Source organism: Phyllobates terribilis, unplaced genomic scaffold (genome assembly GCF_046119375.1).
Source record: "Phyllobates terribilis strain yellow unplaced genomic scaffold, ASM4611937v1 Scaffold_10__3_contigs__length_209671492, whole genome shotgun sequence".
Taxonomy (NCBI): domain Eukaryota; kingdom Metazoa; phylum Chordata; class Amphibia; order Anura; family Dendrobatidae; genus Phyllobates; species Phyllobates terribilis.
Genome location: NW_027362770.1, coordinates 17,421,562 through 17,442,268, shown reverse-complemented (window position 1 = coordinate 17,442,268; position 20,707 = coordinate 17,421,562). Strand labels below are relative to the sequence as shown.

The 20,707-nt window shown below is 46.2% G+C and overlaps 1 protein-coding gene across 5 annotated transcripts in view; it reads left to right on the top strand.

Annotated features, from left to right (window-relative positions):
* DOCK2 (dedicator of cytokinesis 2) overlaps nt 1-20,707 on the top strand; it is a 1,661,574-nt gene that overhangs the window by 1,378,856 nt on the left and 262,011 nt on the right. For all 5 annotated transcript variants that reach the window (XM_073649510.1, XM_073649507.1, XM_073649509.1 and 2 more), the window contains 2 exons: nt 15,131-15,217; nt 15,300-15,476. In XM_073649510.1, coding sequence (XP_073505611.1) covers nt 15,131-15,217; nt 15,300-15,476 — 264 coding nt within the window. The remainder of the gene's footprint in view (nt 1-15,130; nt 15,218-15,299; nt 15,477-20,707) is intronic.

Here is a 20,707-nt window from a genome sequence, read left to right as displayed (position 1 = left end):
TTAAAAGAGCTAGGACCACAGTCTCAAACATTACTGTTAGTAACACACTATGCCGTCATTGATTAAAATCTTACAGGGCATGATGTTCGCTAATTACCATCTGAATGATCAAGAGGAGGCATGGGAGACGACCATGTGGTCAGATGAGACCAAAATAGAACTTTTTGGTATTAACTTCACTCACCATGTTTGGAGGAAGAAGAAGGATTAGTAAAACCCCAAGAACACCATCCTATCTGTGAAGCATGGTGGGGGGAAACATCATACTTTGGGGATGCTTTTCTGCAAAGGGGACAGGACGACTTGACTGTATTGAAAGGAGGAAGGTCATGTATCACGAGATTTTGGCCAACAACTTCCTTCCCTCAGCAAGAGCATTAAAGATGGGTCGTGGCTGTTTTCCAGCATGACAATGATCCGAAACACACAGCCAGGGCAACTAAGCAGTGGCTCTGTAAGAAGAATTTCAAGGTCCTTGAGTGGCCTAGCCAGTCTCCAGACCTGAACCCAAAAGAAAATCTTTGGAGGGAGCTGAAACTCAATGTTGCCCAATGACAGCTTCGAAACCTGAAAGATCTGGAGAAGATTTGTATGGAGGAGTGGGCCAAAATCCCTGCTGCAGTGTGTGCAAACTTGGTCAAGAACTACAGGAATTGTCTGAGCTCTGTAATTGCAAACAAAGGTTTCTGTACCAAATATTAACTTCTGTTTTTCTATTGTATCAAATACTTATTTAATGCATTAAAATGCAAATTAATTATGTAAAAATAATATAATGTGATTTTCTGGATTTTTTCAAGATTCTGTCTCTCACAGTTGAAGTGTACCTACGATAAAAATTACAGACCTCTCAATTCTTTGTAGATGGCAAACTTGCAAAATCGGCATTGTATCAAATACTTATTTTCCCCACTGTATGTATATATTTGTATATTCATTTAATGCATTGATTATTTAAGGGTTTTATTACAATAATGTGTTAGAAAGCTTTATATAGTAACTAGTGTTGAGCCACCCCCGTAGTGTTCGGGTTCGGTTCGTCGAACACCGGTATGTTCGCCGAACTGTTCGTCGAACTGTTCGGCGAACACCGTCGAACACCATTAAAACCAATGGCAGGCGAACAAAAACACATAGAAACACATAGAAAATACCTTCAAAGGTGTCCAAAACCTGACAAACTGCTCAGAAGACACAACTAACACATGGAAAAGTGACAAGTAAATGTAGTCATGCAAAAAGAAAGAGGTGGAGGAGTAAAAGGAGGGGGAGACACAGATATAGGCATGTCATGCTCTTCTAAAACCAAAAAAGTGAAAAGCTGACATGGCCAGTCCGTTCCTGCCCGTGGGACCTCCGTGTCGCCGGGTTTGTGCCAGAGCTGCGGTGGACCCTGACGGCCAGCCCCCTTCTCCCAATACTGGTGCCTGTCCACTGGTGGGTCGAGCCCCCCCCACGGTGGAGGCAGGTCTAAGCTCTGTAATTTAAATTGTCTCTCTAATTTGAATGAGTACACTTTAAAGGATCTATTGGAGGACAAGTCTGATGCCAGCAGCCGCGGTAATTGCAGCTCCAGTAGCGTCCACTAAATCTGCTGCAGTTAAAAAGCTTTTATAAGGATCAAGCTTGGCGGTCCACCGCAAGGCGTCCTACCGCCAGTCCCAGCCCCTGTGCCTTGGGGTGACTCCCCCGATGCTCTTCACTGAGTGTCCCGGGGGCCCGAAGCATTTCCTTTGAAAAAAGTAAGTGTCCAAGCTACAGGTGATGTAGCTTGCTTAACAGCTGGGATAATCCGCTGACTAGCAGACACTGCTACTAGGCCCAAAGTATTGCCTGGGCTAGATGCGGTTAAAAATTTGTAATTAGATCTACAGGCGGTGGCTACTCCGCTGACTAGCAGACACTGAAGCTTTGCAGCAGACCTCTGATTCCCAGGCTATAGTATGAGTAAACAGCTCTTCAGACTCAACCATCTGTGTTACCCCAAGCCATAGTGTATGTACTTTCTTACGGTTAAAAGGGGGGGTAGAGACCCGACCCACCTGGAATTGACGATGCCAACGTCATGTAAAACACAGCAAGGGGACTCCAAAAAGAGTCTCCATTTTTTCCAAAAATTGTGGCACAGACACCACTTAAGTGGCATCAATTGTCTCAGAGTTGCTTAAAATGGTTGGTGAGGTGATTTTCCAAAATCCTAAAGCTTTTAGTCTCCCCAGGATGACACAGGTGGGGCAGATGGTGGTTGGACCAGCCCGCTAGGCCGCATTGTAGCACAGTGAGCTTCACACTGCAACTTATGCTTCATCTCCATGTGACGGTTCAAGCATAAAGTACTCAAACTATTGTTTTTTTGGCCTCTACTTGGTTGGTGACAAATGTTACAGATAACATGAGTTGGGTCATCCTTAGACATCTCAAAAAATGCCCAGGCTATGCAAGGTTTAGAGCCCATGCGACTCTGCTACTAACAATACTATCAAATGATTGGCTGGGTTAGATGCAGTAAAAAATTCTTATTAGATACACAGGCGGTGCAGCTTGCTTCGCAGCTGGGCTACTACGCCCAAAGTATTGGTAGACTCTATGCTAAATAATGAAGGATTCACTGACTGTGGTGGCCCCTCCGCGGGCCGTGGCGATTGGTCATCCACTTTCGCTGCCCCTTACTCAACGAATTCACAAACATCTCCCGTCGGTTTGGAGTCCCATTATGCCCAACCAAAAACATAGGCCCCACAACAAAGATATCGTTCTTAGGCATCGAAATCGACACCACAGCAAGGTTGTTCAGCCTCCCATGGGAAAAAATACCAAAACATTACACCTGATCTAGGTTTTTTGCACAGTATGGAAATTAACACTACAGCAGATGCAAGTATTACTAGGTCTCCTCGAGTTTGCGAGCCGGGTGATGCCAGTCAGAAGGGTTTTTTCTCTTCATTTATCGCCCGCAACAAAAGGGGCATCTAAACCGAGTCATACAATCAGAATCAGCAGGTAGCTACGGGCGGACTTAGAGGTGTGGAAAACCTTCTTATAATCATTCAACGATCACACGTTATTTATGTCAGCAGAACAGTCCAACACTGAACTAAGATTATTCACCGGGGCGGCAGAATCAGGCGGATATGCAGCGATACTAAATAACCAATGTTGCACAAGCTTATGGCCTCCATATTGGGCAGAACAAATGCTGACAAAAAAACAGACAGTCCTGGAACTGTTTCCAATAGTGGTAGCAATAGAAATATGGGGCGTGCGCCTGGCTAACAAAAATATACGCTTCATAACAAAAAACACCAGCCTTGCGCACTTCATTAATAATATGGCATCATCGTCTCTCCCAGTGCTAGGCCTACTACGCCGGCTAGCATTCCTGTGCCTAAAACACAATGTATGTGTCCGCGCTAGCCACGATGCTGAGGAGTCTAACGATGCTGCTAACGCTTTATCACAATTCAATTGGCAGATTTTCACAGAGCTCCTCCCCAATGCCCACCCATAGGGCAACAGTTGCCCAGCCTCCCTATGGTATCTAGTGGCGAATAGTTGATGCCATTAATCAGAGCGTCAGTTGCCCCATCGATGTGGCAAGCATGCGGTAAGGCATGGGAAGAGTAGACACGACTAGTAGCAGGCAGACGGGTTGACCAATGTGAACAAGTCAGATTACAAGTCACCATAGAATTTCTCCACCAGCTAATGATGAGTAGTGTTGAGCCACCCCCGTAGTGCTCGAGTTCGGTTCGGTTCGTCGAACACCCGTGTGTTCGCCGAACTGTTCGTCGAACTGTTCGTCGAACACCTTCGAACACCAATGGCAGGCAAACAAAAACACATAGAAACACATAGAAAACACCTTCAAAGGTGTCCAAAAGCTGACAAACTGCTCAGAAGACATAACTAACACATGGAAAAGTGACAAGTACATATAGTCATGCGAAAAGAAAAGAGGTGGAGGAGTAAAAGGAGGGGGAGACACAGATATAGGCATGTCATGCCCTTCTAAAATTCAAAAAGTGAGAAGCTGACATGGCCAGTCCGTTCCTGCCCGTGCCACCTCTGTGTCGCCGGGTTTGTGCCAGAGCCGCGGTGAACCCTAACGGCCAGCCCCCCTCTCCCAATACTGGTGCCTGTCCGCTGGTGGGTCGAGCGAGCCCCCCTGTGGTGGAGGCAGCTCTAAGCTTTTTAATTTAAATTGTCTCTCTAATTTGAATGAATACACTTTAAATCCTTTTACAAGAATCTATTGGAGGGCAAGTCTCATGCCAGCAGCCGCGTAATTCCAGCTCCAGTAGCGTCCACTAAAGCTGCTGCAGGTAAAAAGCTTTTATAAGGATCGAGCTCGGCTGTCTACCGCAAGGCATCCTACCGCCAGTCCCAGCCCCTATGCCTTGGGGTGCCTCCTGATGCTCTTCACTGAGTATCCCGTGGTCCCGAATCATTTCCTTTGAAAAAATTAAGTGTCCAAACTACAGGTGGCGTAGCTTGCTTAACAGCCGGGATAATCCGCTGACTAGCAGACACTGCTACTAGGCACAAAGTATTTCCTGGGCTATATGCAGTTAAAAATTTGTAATTAGATACTCTCGTTGGATGCTGAGAAAGCATCCAACGAGAAAGCATTCCATAGAGTCTCCTGGCACGCCATATATTATTCTCTTAAAAAGCTTGGGGTAGGGGTCTAGGGGACCCCTTTATAGCCAAAATCACGGCCCTGTATCACAATACATCACCTAGGCTGAGGATAAATGGAACTGTAGCACCCTGAGGGCTCGGTTGCTACAGAGGTATTGCACCTCACCCAGAGGTGTGATATCTCACTCTCAGGTAAGGATGGAGTGTGGATCAGGACCCGACACCTGCATGCATTACACCACATTGCCATGGGGCAGGGCGACCAATATGCCCCTGAGATGGGCACGACAGTCCCTGTCCCTGGCTGAAGTGGGGGGAGGGAACACTGAGGAAGGGGAACCCTGTAGTGCAGGAGCAGGGAGGAAGCAGTTCCTGGGTGCATTGAGAAGGGAGTATAAAAGGTGGGCACCATCTTAGTTCAGTGCAGAGAAGTCTGAGCAGAAGTGACACGGAGCAGGGGCTCTGCATGAGCTCTGCTCCGGAGGCGGGCCTAGTAACAGAGGCCCAGGCCTGGAAGAGGGAGAAGGAAGGAAGAGGAGCGGAGAAGGCTCCAGGAATGAGGAACGAAGGGATCCCAGGGGTGCGGACGGGCGAGTCGCCACCGCACACCCGAATCCACCTGCGTGGAGGGATCAGGCCAAAGGGGGAGACCGGTCCCCGAAACTAGTGGAGGTGGGAAACGACCCTCAGCTAGAAACCGGAGGCTGTGACATTTTATGTGGCGCAGCCAATCGCTACACCCGCTAGGAAGGCACCACATAGGGTCAGGGAAACTGGCACCAAGTTTACCAAGAGTTTTAATAATTAAATCCTTATTATAGTAGTAATTTATATTACAATTCCAATATAGGTGCAGGTAGTGAGGACTATCAGGATTATTCAATTGGCATAACTGTGTATCCAATAGCCATCCTATCTATTTCCATTATCATATGCTTGTGGCCGCGGACCACTTATTGCACTATTCCCTACCTGTCCTATTGTAAACTAAAATTATAGCCTCCCCGACATGTTTCGCCTAACCGGCGTCTTCAGGGGATAGAGGCTAAATGAGGCTGTCCCTGGCTGAACAGTATTGGCAAGTTTACCAAGAGGAGGCCCGAGGCAGCCGGACAGAAGGGTTGGTAAGAAAGGCCAGACAAAGGACACACAAAGGGGGTCCTGTGAAGCGCTCCAAAGTTATCTGGGAGTTGTCTGAGCCCCTCACCTGGTGAGCACAGTACGACATGGGCAGCCGTTACCAGCAGACGTGGTCTGGATAATAAGAACTGTGAGTAAAGGCCCTGGACTGCATCACTGACTCCGTGTCGTTACTGCTGCTGCCCTGCACCATCACCCCCATCCTCCGCATACACTGCCCTGAGGCTATACTCCTCCCGTGGGAAGTTATGCTACGCTCTGCTGCACCCACAACACCAGCCTCAGCGGTCTGCCCTGCAGCGGTGGTTCACTCTGACCGCAATCCACAGGTGGCGTAGTCGGACATTTAAACATCAAAACCACATAAATAGTTCCGCCACTGGTTTGACCGCCCTGAGCCACGGAACCGGGTCGCCGCCACAGAGACTACAACCACCAGCATCCACCAAAAGGGTCCGACTCAGGGTGTCCCAAGGCCCAGGGGGCGCGTCAGAACATTTTCATCACCTTTCATAATCACCAATGGGACAAGGCAGGGATGTCCTCTGTCCCCTCTCTTATACATCCTAGTGACGGAGCACCTGCTCTCTTCAATTCGCCATAACCCCAATATTAGGTGGATTGAGGTGGGAGGCACCGAGTACAAGTGCTCTCTATTTACTGATGATGTCCTAGTATATATCACTCAATCACATATATCCATCCCTGCTGTTATGGCTGAAATAGATCACTTTGTTACATGGTCAAATTTTAAAATCAATGCAGCGAAGCCCTCGATGTCTCCCTCCCCAAATCCATGCAGGATTCCATCCAGTCCAACTTTTCCTTTGCCTGGCCCTCACAGGGTATCAAATACTTAGGAATTCCTATTCATAGAGACCTCTTCAGTCTATGTTATCTTAATTTTGGGCCCTTTATTGAACAAATCCATACAGACCACGCTTGGCAAGTTAGAACTGTAAGATTCACTACGTGAACCACTGGTGTTTTGTGGAAAAGCACATGTACACTGTGTTCCAAATTATTATGCAAAAAGTGTTTAGGAGTGATAAGGGAAGAATTTGTTTGTTTGTCAGTTAAACTCATTGATGGTGATGTGTGTCAGGGCTCCTTATATCACTGTAAGCAATTGCAGACACCTGTGCTAATTAGTTTGGCAGGTGTGTCCAATGAAAGGCAAAACTACTTAAGAAGGCTGTCCCACATTTTTAAGCAGCCTACATTTTCTGCCAAAATGGGAAAGAAAAAGGATGTGTCGGCTGCTGAGAAGCAACAAATTGTGGAGTGTTTAGGTCAAGGCATGACTACAATCAACATTGTGCGATGATCAGGATGAAGTGTCTTGGCAATCAAGAAGTATGTAGCTGATTCACAGTACACACGTGTGCGTGCTGATAAGGGCAAATTGAGGACTCTTTCCTACAGGCAATTACGTCAGGTTAAAAGAGCAGCGGCAAAAAAGCCTTGTCATAGCAGCAGACAAGTTTTTGAAGCTGCTGGTGCCTCCAACGTCCCCCGAACAACAAGATGCAGGGTCCTTCAGAGGTTTGCAGCTGTGCGTACGCCATCCTGTCGACCTCCTCTATCCACTGCACACAAGCAGAAATGGCTCCAGTGGGCCAAACATTACATGAAGACTGATTTCAAAACTATTTTGTTCACGGATGAGTGCCATGCAACGCTCAGTGGTCCAGATGGATGGAGTGGAGGATGGCTGGTTGATGGACACCCCACGCAAACACGGCTACAGCGTCAACAACGAGGAGGTGAAGTAATGTTTTGGGCTGGAATCATGGGGAGAGAGATTGTCGGCCCCTTTTGGATCCCTGAAGGGGTAAAGATGAACTCCATAATGTATGTGGAGTTTCTCAAACAGCACTTCCTGCCATGGTTCAAGAAAAAGAACCGTGTATTCCACAGCAAGATCATTTTCATGCATGATAATGCACCGTCTCATGCTGCACATAACACATCTGCATCTCTGGCTGATATGGGCATAAAAGGGGACAAACTTATGGTGTGACCCCCATGCTCCCCTGACCTCTACCCCATTCAGAACCTCTGGAGCATCATCAAAAGGAGCGTCTATGATGGCGGGAGGCAGTTCACATCTAAGCAACAGCTCTGGGAGGGTATTCTGTCCTCATGCAAAACAATTGAAGCAGAAACCATCCAAAACCTGACAAATTCAATGGACGAGAGAGTTCAGAAGCTCCTTTCGAACAAGGGGTCCTATGTGCAAATGTAACATCACCTAGAATAAAGATTTGAGTTGAAAACTGTTTGATTTCAGTTTCCAATAACCTGCTAATGCTTATAATTTCAAAAATGACCATTTTTTGGTCTTTATTAAAATGAAAAGGTTGATCGAAGAGTGTGGGGGATCTAAGAGTGTGGCAACCCAGTAGTCAGGATTACTTCGAATTCTGACAATCTGAGGGTCATGTTGCAGGTAGTGCAGCAAGAAGGCACTTATGTGTCTTGCACATCTCGGAGCCCCAAAATTATTTTCCGGGCTAGATGCAGCTAAAAATTATTATTAATTTTAAATCTGGTGGAGCTTAGTATAGATGGCCTAATAGAATCAGTACTGCACACTACTACAAAGCCCAAATTATTTTCCAGCCAAGATACAGATAAACATGATTAGTAATTTTAAATCTGGTGGAGCTTAGTATAGATGGCCTAATAGAATCAGTACTGCACACTGCTACAAAGCCCAAATTATTTTCCAGCCAAGATACAGATAAGCATGATTAGTAATTTGAAAGCTTAAAACGGTTGGTGAGGTGATTTTAACCAATCATCAAGCTTTTACTCTCCCCAGGATGACACAGGGGTAGAAAAGTCGTTTCGGATCCATGATTTGTTCATCTTTATGAACGTGAGTCTGTCTACATTATCAGTGGAGAGCCGCGTGCGCATTTCTGTCAGCACACTACCAGAAGCGCTGAACACACGTTCAGACAGAACGCTGGCTGCGGGGCATGACAAGATCTCCAAGGCGTAAGTGGCTAGCTCCGGCCATTTATCCAGATTGGAAGCCCAAAAAGAGCAAGGGTCCAGTGACACAGTCATGGCTTCAATGTTTACTTGGAGATACTCCTGTACCATCGTCTCTAGGCGTTGACTATGTGTCAGACTTCTTGTCTCCTGTGGCCTTGCAAAGGATGGGCTAAAAAAGTGTGAAATGATTCCGCAAAATTGATGTTACCAGCAGATACTGTGTTTCTGTTACAGCTTGAGTGCTGAACACTCGACGGTCCCACGGTTGGCAAGTTGGAACTGTGAGATTCACTACATGCACCACTGGTGTTTTGTGGAAAAGCACATGTAAGATTCTGCAACTGTCTCTGCTGATACTCCTGCATGCGTGCATCCCTTTCTATGGCAGGAATAATTTCTGCAAATTTACTTTTGTACCGGGGATCTAACAGTGTGGCAACCCAGTAGTCAGGATTATTTCTAATTCTCACAATTCGAGGGTCATGTTGCAGGTAGTGCAGCAAGAAGGCACTCATGTGTGTTGCGCATCCAGGAGCACCAAGTCCCTGTTGTGTTGGTGGCGAGGTAACAATCATGCTTCCTTCCTCTGTCCTCTCCCCCCAACCTCGCACAACAGAAATGTGATCAAGGTCTCCCTCATCTGATGAGTCTTCCATCAGTTCGTCCTCCACTTCTTCCTGGGCTCCTGCACCTTCCTCACTAGTTTGGCTGCTACCATGCGCCCTGGTAAAACCATCTCCCCCACCCTCACATGCCTGCCGCCTTGGTGCTGCCGACCGTCTGGACCTTGCAGATGTTAGCCCTTCCGCATGCAACTCCTCCTCCTCTACTTCCTCCACCTCCTCTTGTGCCACCACCTGACTCCGAATTCTGTTTAACATGTGCTCCAGCATGTAAATCACCGGAATAGTCATGCTGATAATGGCATCGTCAGCACTAAACATCTTCGTCGCCATTTCAAAACTGTGCAGAAGGGTGCATAGGTCCCTGATCTGAGACCACTCCTCCAGCGTGATTTGCCCCACCTCTGAATCTCGTTGGCCCAGGCTATACGTCAGAACGTATTACACCAGGGCTTGTCGGTGCTGCCACAGTCGCTGCAACATGTGCAGAGTTGAATTCCACCGGGTAGGCACATCGCATTTTAGCCGGTGAAGTGGCAGGCCCAACGACTTCTGTAGAGATGTAAGTCGCTGAGCTGCGGGATGCGAACGGCGGAAGTGAGCACACAGCGACCGTGCCCTCTGCAGAAGGCCATCTAGTCTGGGATAGTGGGCTAAAAATTGCTGGACAACCAGGTTCAACACGTGAGCCATACAAGGCACGTGTGTGACATTGCCCCGGCGAAGGGCCGCACCCAGGTTTGCAGCATTGTCGCACACGGCCTTCCCTGGTTTCAGGTCCAGTGGAGACAACCATTCATGAAATTGGTTCTCCAGAGCTGACCACAACTCCTCAGCTGTGTGACTCACATTTCCCAGACATTTCAATGTAAAAACCGCCTGATGACATTGAGCCCTGCTGCCAGCATAGTAAGGAGGTGTGCAGGATTCCTTCTGCGCTGTTAGAAAGCGGGTGGCATTACCAGACATGCTTTGGGTGCAGGTGGAGGACCGAGAGGAGGTTGAGGAGGCAGAAGCAGTGGAGGAACTTGGAGATAAACAGAACTGACGCACAACTCGTGGGGACGGCAAGACTTGGACAGCAGCCCCTTGTCCTGCTGTCACCATAGTTACCCAGTGCCCAGTCAGCGACATGTAACGCCCCTGTCCATGCCTACTCGTCCAAGTGTCTGTGGTGAAATGCACTCAGTCACACACTGAGTTTCTCAAAGAAGCGGTGATGTTGTGTGCGACATGCTGGTGGAGCGCAGGCACACCTTTCTTTGAGAAGTGGTGCCGACTGGGCATCTAGTACTGGGGCACTGCGACAGACATAAGGTCTCGAAAATCCTCTGTGTCCACCAGGCGGAAAGGCAGCATTTCTGTAGCCAAGAGCTTGCAGATGGTGAAATTCAACCTCTTAGCTTTCTCATGGCTAGCAGGAAATGATCTTTTACTTGTCCACATCTGAGGACCGAGGGCTGGCTGTTGTGCTTAGACGGGGTTTAGTAGGGTGTCCCCGGCAAACTGCCGGTCTGTGAGGAAGATGCAGGCGGAAAATTTAGGTTGCCTTGATCCAAAGGTGGTGCTCTCGATGTCGGAGAGCGCTCAACACCAGCTGGTGTTTCCACTTCCAAATGAAATGATGACCTGCCAATCACACTGGCTGTTGCGGGTAAAGAGGTGGCAGGTCTGCATCCAAAAACATGTGTGACTGCTGTCCCTCCAGTCACAGAGGATGAAGAGGCTGCGGATGCACAAGATGGGGCAGACGGTGGTTGGCCCGGCCCGCTAGGCCGCATTGTAGCACAGTGAGCTTCCCACTGCAACTTATGCTTCATATCCATGTGACGGTTCATGCATGAAGTACTCAAACTATGGATTTTTTGGCCTCTACTTAGCTTTTGCTGACAAATGTTACAGATAACACGAGTTGGGTCATACTTATCGATCTGAAAAAATGCCCAGGCTATGCAAGGCTTAGAGCCCATGCGACCTGAAGAGCCACCACGACTCATGGTCAGAGGCAGAGTTGTGTTTGAGGATACAGTTGTTGACCTGCTTCTAGTACTACGTCTCTGTTCAGGAAGGCGCAACCTAACCTCGTCGTCACTAGCATCCTCCTCCACCTCCTCTGCTGACCTCATCTCTTGGCTGACTGTGGGTTGACAGTAAGTGGGATCTGCAACCTCGTCATCATCACCCTGTGTGTTCTCACACCCGTCGTCCTCAGAGCCAACCTCTTCCTGCCCTGACCGAAAACTCAAGTTGTCGCTCCAATCAGGTATTTGAGTCTCATCATCGTCTTCATCATTGTCTCCACCAACAGGAGTTACAGTTTGGGAACGAGGGTCTACATTATGCTCAGAACCTTCTTCATCTGGTCCTGGATCTGACTCATAAAGATTCTGGGCATCAGTGCAGATCATTTCCTCGTCTGGATTCACAGACGCTCTGGAGCAGACCTCTGAGTCCCAGGCTATAGTATAAGTAAACAGCTCTGCAGACTCAACCATCTCTGCTACCCCATACTCAGACGGGCAGCTGGAGACTTGGGAGCTGTGAGGAAGCAAGTGCGATTGGGGTGACACATCTGAGGACTGGAGTATTTGTGATGTTGAAGTTGAGGTGGAGGAGAGCCCATTTAAAGGAGCACTTGATATCCTTTGAAGCACCTGCTGTTTTTGTGCCTCATCTGGAATTTGTAGCGATGGGCGTGGCCGTAAGAAAGGGATCGGATCACATTGTCTACGAAAAGAAGTAGGCATCTTAGTTTGGCTGGAAGATGGTCTTTCTTCTGCAGATGTTACTGTTGCTTTAACACCTACCCCACGGACACAACCTTTTTTTCCCTTCCCAACACGCCTATTCCCCTTTCCACCAGCAGCAGGCCTTTTGCCACTCATTTTGGTGGTTAACTAATTTACAACTCTGTAGTTGTTTGCACAAAAAACGATGGATGGAAACCGAGCAGAGCTGAGTGCCCAAACTGTGGTACTAGCCCAAAAGGATTGGCTGGGTTAGAAGCAGTAAAACAATTTTATTACATACACAGGTGGTGGAGCTTGGTATAGATGGCCTAATACAATGAGTACCACACACTGCTACAGGCCCAAAATTATTTTCCAGGCTAGATGCAGCTAAAAATTATTATTAATTTCAAAGCTGGTGGAGCTTGATATAGATGGCCTAATACAGTGAGTACCACACACTGCTACTATGCCCAAAATTATTTTCCGGGCTAGATGCAGCTAAAAATTATTATTAATTTCAAAGCTGGTGGAGCTTGGTATAGATGGCCTAATACAATGAGTACCACACACTGCTACTATGCCCAAAATTATTTTCCTGGCTAGATGCAGCTAAAAATTATTATTAATTTCAAAGCTGGTGGAGCTTGGTATAGATGGCCTAATACAATGAGTACCACACACTGCTACTATGCCCAAAATTATTTTCCGGGCTAGATGCGGCTAAAAATTATTAGTAATTTCAAAGCTGGTGGAGCTTAGTATAGATGGCCTAATAGAATGAGTACCACACACTGCTACAGGCCCAAAATTATTTTCTGGGCTAGATGCAGCTAAAAATTATTATTAATTTCAAAGCTGGTGGAGCTTAGTATAGATGGCCTAATTGATTGAGTACCACACACTGCTACAGACCCAAAATTATTTTCCGGGCTAGATGCAGCTAAAAATTATTATTAATTTCAAAGCTGGTGGAGCTTAGTATAGATGGCCTAATTGATTGAGTACCACACACTGCTACAGGCCCAAAATTATTTTCCGGGCTAGATGCAGCTAAAAATTATTATTAATTTCAAAGCTGGTGGAGCTTAGTATAGATGGCCTAATTGATTGAGTACCACACACTGCTACAGGCCCAAAATTATTTTCCGGGCTAGATGCAGCTAAAAATTATTATTAATTTCAAAGCTGGTGGAGCTTGGTATAGATGTCCTAATACAATGAGTAACACACACTGCTACTATGCTCAAAAGGTTTTACTTGGCAAGGTGCAGTAAAAAATTTATATTACATACACAGGTGGTGTAGCTTGCAACACAGATAGGCTACTGCACTGACTAACACACACTGCAAGAGGCCCAAAAGGATTTGCTTAGCTAGATTTAGCCAAATGCTGTGAAAAACACTTGCACAGCACTGGCACAGACCTGCCTGGCAAAAAGTCCTAGGAAATGCTGTAACCTAGCCCTCAAAAGGGCTGCAATTACAACTAGTCCCTACTCCCAACCTATCTATTTATGAGCAAAGTCGCTTGCAATTCACACAGTTAGAAAGTATAGCGCCCACAGCAGCAGCGGTGCCATCTAACACTCAGCTGCAGCAGTGAGAAAATGGTGGCGACGTGGAAAATGGCTGGGTCTTATAGGGCAAGGACATGTGACATACACAGCCAAAGACACATGCCCTTGCTTGTGTGAAAAAAAACGCTTCGCTCCGTGTGGGCGCTGCTGATAGGCTGACAGACTGCACCGCGCCACTGTAAATGCGGGAACGAAAGAAAAAAAATGGAGATCGGCATTATTTCTGCAGAGATCCATCCCCTACCCCTCCCCCCCACCCACTCTACACTCAAACTGTGTATTAACATTGATTAACAGTATTACTGTGAAAAAATCCAGTTATGATTTTGGGGCACGAACAGTTATCGAACATAACCTCGAACAGCCGGATTTTTTTCAAATCGTTCGTGTTCGTTGAATGGCTCGAACACCGCCCAAAACAGCTCGAATTTGAGATTGGCGAACAGTTCGAGTCGAACAACGCTCATCTCTAATAGTAACTGTAAGTCTCCTAATGATGTTTTCTAGTGTGATTGATAAATGTGATTTTAAATAGTTTTACTGGATATTCCAATGATGAATGTGACTAAGAACGACATGATCTTTGGAAATGTGTCAGTCTATGGATATGTCTTGTTAAATGAATTGAAATGAAGAAGAAACTTTTAATTTATTTACATGGAAGTGCTGAATCATTATTATTGATTTTGGTGGAATCAACTCATTGGTCTCTGGAAGATTGGCACCCAGCAAATATGGATTTGTGACTATGTATGATGTGGGAAGTGTGGCGAACTATTGAATCATTCTTTCTTCTGTATATACTATCCAACATTGTGTGTCAAAAAATGAGCGAAAAAAATGTTGGTGCAAATTTCCAGCATAATGTAAGCCAATTAATTGGTGGTGTAAACATTGACTAAATAAGGTGTGTACTACCTGCAAGTTGGGGGCCACATGTTGCCCGTGATGCCATTCTGTCTGGCACCCAGCAATTTCTGAATTCTCTTTGTAAAATAGCTCTCAAAAACAAAGGGGATGGCTGCCCTCATTGTATAGTTATCTTGACTCTTTTTTTCTGTTGTGCCAATTATGGGAGCAAGGGGGCCTTTTTTGTATAAAATAGTGGAAGTTCCAGAAATGGAACTCCTTCTTATTAGATTAAGGCATTTATAGTACTGTTGATATATACTTCAGATCAGAGTACCACTTAAAATTTTTGTGGACCTTGGAGGTGGTACATTCACCTGAAAAGGTTGCACACCTCTGGACACCTCTGGACTAAACAGTATAAAGATTAATCAGATTTATCAAACAGCATTAGACAACATTGTTAAATATGCCCTATTGTCTTTTTACATTGCTTGTTTATTTTCTCATCTCATTGTTGCTTTTCATTGGAATGTACCTAAGAATATTTTTTCTATTGCAGTCCATGTGGATTGAAAGAGCAACTTTTGTCACAGCCTACAGGTTACCTGGAATACTGCGTTGGTTTGAGGTTACATCAATGTCACATGTACGTATAATATACTTTAGCTTTCAGACATTTGTAGATATTGAATGCATTTTATTAAGACTATGGAGTTATTTTTTTCCAGACGACTATAAGTCCTGTTGAAAATGCCATTGAAACCATGTCAGCAACCAATGAAAAAATACTGATGCTTATAAATCAGTACCAGAGAGATGAAAATCTGCCAATTAACCCACTATCTATGTGCCTGAATGGCATTGTTGACCCAGCAGTCATGGGTGGCTTTGCGAAGTATGAAAAGGTAAGAAATTCTATGTAGTAGAAGTACTATGATTTTATTACTTTTATAAATAGAGATTTCTAAAATGTGTGTTTACTAAGATGCAGGTGTTTACTGAGATTGCTTACCTGGAAGTCATGAAATGGCTTTACAAAACATGAAAAGAAAGAAATGTACTATGTGAATATTATATTTAAATGTAGATGTTTTTACCTAAGTATATTTTTAGTTATTTTATTTTAAAAACCTAAAAGCTGTGGTCACTTTGACACAATTCATTCCTAGTCCCTTCATTCATTTTTAAATCACAGCATCCTGCTCCTAGTTTTAGAATTGTTCCAAAATAGCCTATCCATCCCAGTAATATATGCTGTATTATACAGTGCTGTACATAAATGAGTACACCCCCTTTGAAAATTAAGATTTTCATCAATATCTCACTAAATACAATAACAATTTCCAAAATTTTGAAGATTCAGTCATAGGCAGTCGCCACATTCAGTTAGTGCTGGCGCCGCCCATGGCATTTGAATACTGCTCATGCAGTGTCATTACGCGTGCGGTGACTGCAAGATGCATTGACTGCGCATGCGCTGGGAGCCACAGGTCACAGCGCTTGCGCACTGAAGCTGGTAATCACACAGCCACAGTGCGCACGCGCTGAACCAGCGGCCCGACGTGTGCAAATGCGCATGCACCCCACAAGCATAGCACTTGCCAGGAGCAGTATTCAAATTTCATGGACGGCGCCAGCACTAACTGAATGCGGTGACCGTCCATCACTGGATATGAGAATCACATCCCTATGACTGAATAAGAGCAGGTAGGATAAAGTATATAAAACGTTATAAAATCATTATACTACCACCAATTTTCATGAAAACAGCTTGTTAGTGATGCACATTGCATAACCAGACTCTCAAAATGTCCTTCCGGGGTATTGAACGCTGTCTTCCATTCGTCCTCTTCTCTGATTCTAACCAGATTGTAGGCTCCCCTTAAATCCAACTTGGAGATTACCTTAGCTCCTACAACCTGGCTGAACAAATCAGGAATCAGAGGAAGACAGTATGGATCACAGATGGTAATTTGATTTAATTCCCGGAAATCTAAACAGGGACGTAGACCGCCATCTTTTTTCTTCACAAAGAAGAACCCTGCCGCCACGGGTGAAGGTGAGGGTCTGGTATGTCCCTTCTCCAGACTTTCCGCAATGAAATTCTTCATGGCTTGTCTCTCAGGGCCAGAAAGATCAGTCTGAACTTCGAAAGTTTAGGTTAATAGGACAGTCATGAGCACAATGAGGAGGCAAACCTGACACCCTTCTCAGAAAAATGTACTCAAAACCAGACAGAAAAGCAGGTAATATTTCCTTAGAGACAGTAGCAATGGAAATATCTAGACAGTTCTCATGGCAGTAATTTCCCCATTCAATAATCTCCCTGGTTTGCCAATACACCAACGGATTATGTTTAACAAGCCAAGGTATACCCAAGACAATCGGAGTGGGAAGATTGTCCAGAACATAGCAAGGGATGATTTCACAATGAACTAACCCCACCCTCAGTTTTACATTATGTACAATCAGAGTAAATGCTTTCTGTGCAAGTGGCGCAGAGTCAATGGCAAAGAGGGGAATAAGTTCAGCTAAAGCACAGCAAGCGAGACCATAAGTTTTCACAAACTCAGCATCAACCATGCTGACTCCGGCTCCACTGTCAACAAACACAGAATTTTTTTTCGATTTTGCTCTCTAGTACCACCTCAGCTATTGGAACAAAACAGGAACTACAGTTTGGCCACAAATGTACCCCTTGTTTATTCAACTTCAGACTACCAAGAGTTAATCGAGTGTCCTTTTGTTTAGGAATTGAAGGACAGGTCTTAACAAAATGTCTCTTTTTCCCACAAAAAAAACATACGCCTTTTTTCTTGAGAATCTCCAGGGAGATGTATGATGTAGAGGCACCCCCTAACTGCATGGGTTCCTCCACCTTCCCCAGTACTGGTTCACCCCCAGACTGCTCCCCTGGCAGAGGTGCACAACCCCAACAAGAAGGCCCCGGAGAAGGTGGTCGCACCCATCTATCCCAAAGGCGTCTATCAAAACATATGGCCAAATACATGGCAGCCTCCAAGGACTGAGGGGTTTCATATACAGCCAAGGCATCTTTCAACCTTTCAGTAAGACTCTCACAAAATTGACTTTTAAGGGCTGAGTCATTCCATTTGGAATCCGTTGCTCATTTACGGAATTCCGAACTGTATGTTTCCACTGACCAAATCCCCTGCTGAAGGCGACGTAGCCTAGACGTAGCCAAGGCGACATGGTCAGGGTCATCATAGATAAGGGCCAGTGCTCCGAAAAACTCCTCCACAGACTGGAAACAAACCGAGTCCTGCGGTAATGAAAACCGCCATGACTTGGGATCGCCCTGCAATAGAGAGATCACAATACCAACCCGTTGCTCCTCACTACTGGATGAGTAGGGACAAAGTTTGAAATACAATTTGCATGCCTCCTTAAATACAAAAACTTGTTCCTACCTCTTGAAAACCTGTCCTGGAGGGCAACCTTGGGTTCAGGCTGGACAGGCCTACCTGCAGAGACCCCCATATCGGCAACCTGTAGCTGCTGATGCTGCTGCTGTACCTCACCACGGAGGTCATTCACCTCCAGAGACAGCCTGTGCAGCCGCTCTGCAACTGAACCCATATCAAAGGGAGAAAGGAAAAAAAAGGTGCACACCCAAAAACACAGAAGAAGAAAAAAATAAATAAAATGTCAGTTCTTTTTTTTTCCCATTTCAAAACGTGCTCAGCCTGCTATAATGTCACGCCAGGTGTTAGTGCAACACAGAGGGAAAAGGGAAAGGGAGCACAGACACTAGGGAAAGGGGGAAGTAAAGACCTCCCAGTCTGGTCTAGCATCACCCTGTCTCAACTACCGTCCCTAAATAGCCTCTTCAGCAATCGCCGCATGCGTGCCTCGTCCTACTTTCCCAGGCGTATGGCTACGGCTAGTGATGGAAGGAGATGAGCACTAGTCAACCTCCACTAAACACTATAGACAACAAGGGAGGACAAAACAGGGGGAAATTGCTTAGCTTTAGATGACTCCAAATATTCACACGGCCTCAAGCTCCAGGGAGGACAAAGTACTGCTCCTGCTAAGCCTCACAAGTAGAAATGAATATAGCCGTCGACTCCCTCTCAGACACACCAGGTATATATACACCCAGGCCAGAGAGCTAATTAGCAAGAGGGAGGTATCTGCTTGGTCCTAAAGACAGCCTCTTATCTAAGAAGCTGTCTGCAATGCCAAACGTAGAGATCTCCTGCAACCAACCGCAGGGCGACTGTTTGTCACCTCTGACACACCCGTGACAGATACCTGCAGTAGGGGTCACCAACCTAGGGACAGAGTGTAAACTCAATAGGTTTCCCCTAAAGTTATTGGCAGGAGAGGTCGAGGAGACCCCATCCCAGAGCTGGAAGTGTCCCAGGAAGCATTTGGTACAGCTCAGCTACAGGATCCTACCCTGACCCAGGCACGAGAAAGGGTAATAGAGGTAAATGGGGTGACTTAGCAACCGGGTGCAGAGACAGTCTTGCTGCGCATGGTGGTCAACCAAGATTTACTCTATAGGGTTGACAAGATCTGGGACGAGGTTATGGAACTGCTAGTATTGCCTACGTCACACTCGAGATGGCACACACACACTTGCTGGGGGACATCTAGAGGTTAAAAAGACACGAGCGCATCTTGCAGCGGTTCTTTTTGCCTGGGATTTACGCTGATGTACAGAGGTATTGTGAGTCCTGCCAGAATGTCAGCTGACCACACCCACCTCAAGCTTCCATAGCCCATTGGTACCTCTGCCAGTTACAGAGGTATCTTTTGAACAGATTGCGATGGATTTGGTGGGGCCCATTGTAGAGTCCGCTCGTGGCCACCAACACATACTAGTGGTCGTCGATAATGCCACCCGTTACCCAGAGGTCATTTCGCTACGCCACACCTCGGCTAAACTTATTGCACGGGAACGGTTTGCCATATTCTGTCACCTTGGGCTGCTTATGGAGATCTTTACAGTACAGGGGACTCCTTTTATGTCCAAGGTGATGAAGGAGCTGTGCAAGCTGCTAAAAATAAAACAGTTGCACATGTCGGTGTACCACACACAGACCGACGGGTTAGTCGAATGGTTCAATAAAACCCTCAAGTCCATGTTAAAAAAGGTGGTTTCCAAGGATGGGAGGGATTGGGACATGTTACTGCCCTATTTAATGTTTGCCGTCCATGAGGTACCACAGACTTCCATGGGGTTCTCACCCTTTGAGTTACTGCATAGCAGGCACCCCAGGGGGCTGCTGGACGTAGCCAAAGAGACGTGGGAACAGGAGCCTATGCCACATCGGAGTGTAATAGAACATGTGGCAAGTATGCAGGACTGGATGGCGGCAGGCATGCCTATAGTAATGGAACACCTCCTGGATGCTCAGGCAGCGCAGAGCCGAGCATATAATAGAAAGGCAACGGTCAGATCCTTTAAAGAAGGGGATCGGGTATTGGTATTAGTGCCTACTGCAGAGAGTAAACTCTTGGCCAAGTGTCAAGGGCCACATGAAGTCCGGGAAAAGGTTGGGGAGGTAAATCACAGAGTGTACCAACCCGGGAAGAGGAAACCCAAACAGTTATATCATGTCAATTTGCTTAAAGCCAGGAAAGACCGGGAATGTATGATTATTGATGCAACTCCGGTTGTGAGGGTACGAATTAAACCATACCGTGTACCAGAAGCCTGGAGGCAAGCCATTGCGGCGGAAGTAAAACAAATGCTCAAGCTAGGATTAATCAAAGAATCCCGGAGTGACTGGGCTAGCCCCATTGGGCTGATTCCGAAGCTGGACAGATCGTTACGATTCTTTAATGACTTACGAAAATTGAATGAGGTGTCAAAATTTGACCTTTATCCAATGCTCCGGGTGGACGAGCTGATCGAGAGACTGGGGCAGGCTCAGTACTTCACCACGCTCGACCTGACCAAGGGTTATTGGCAAGTGCCTCTGACAGCATCGGCGATGGAAAAGACTGCCTTTATAACACGGGAGGGCCTCTATCACTATGTTATCTTGCTTTTTGGGTTACATGGGGCCCCGGCCACCTTTCAGAGGCTGATGGACATAGTGTTGGAGCCCCATCAGAAGTATTCATCCGTATATTTAGATGATATTATCATCTTCAGTAC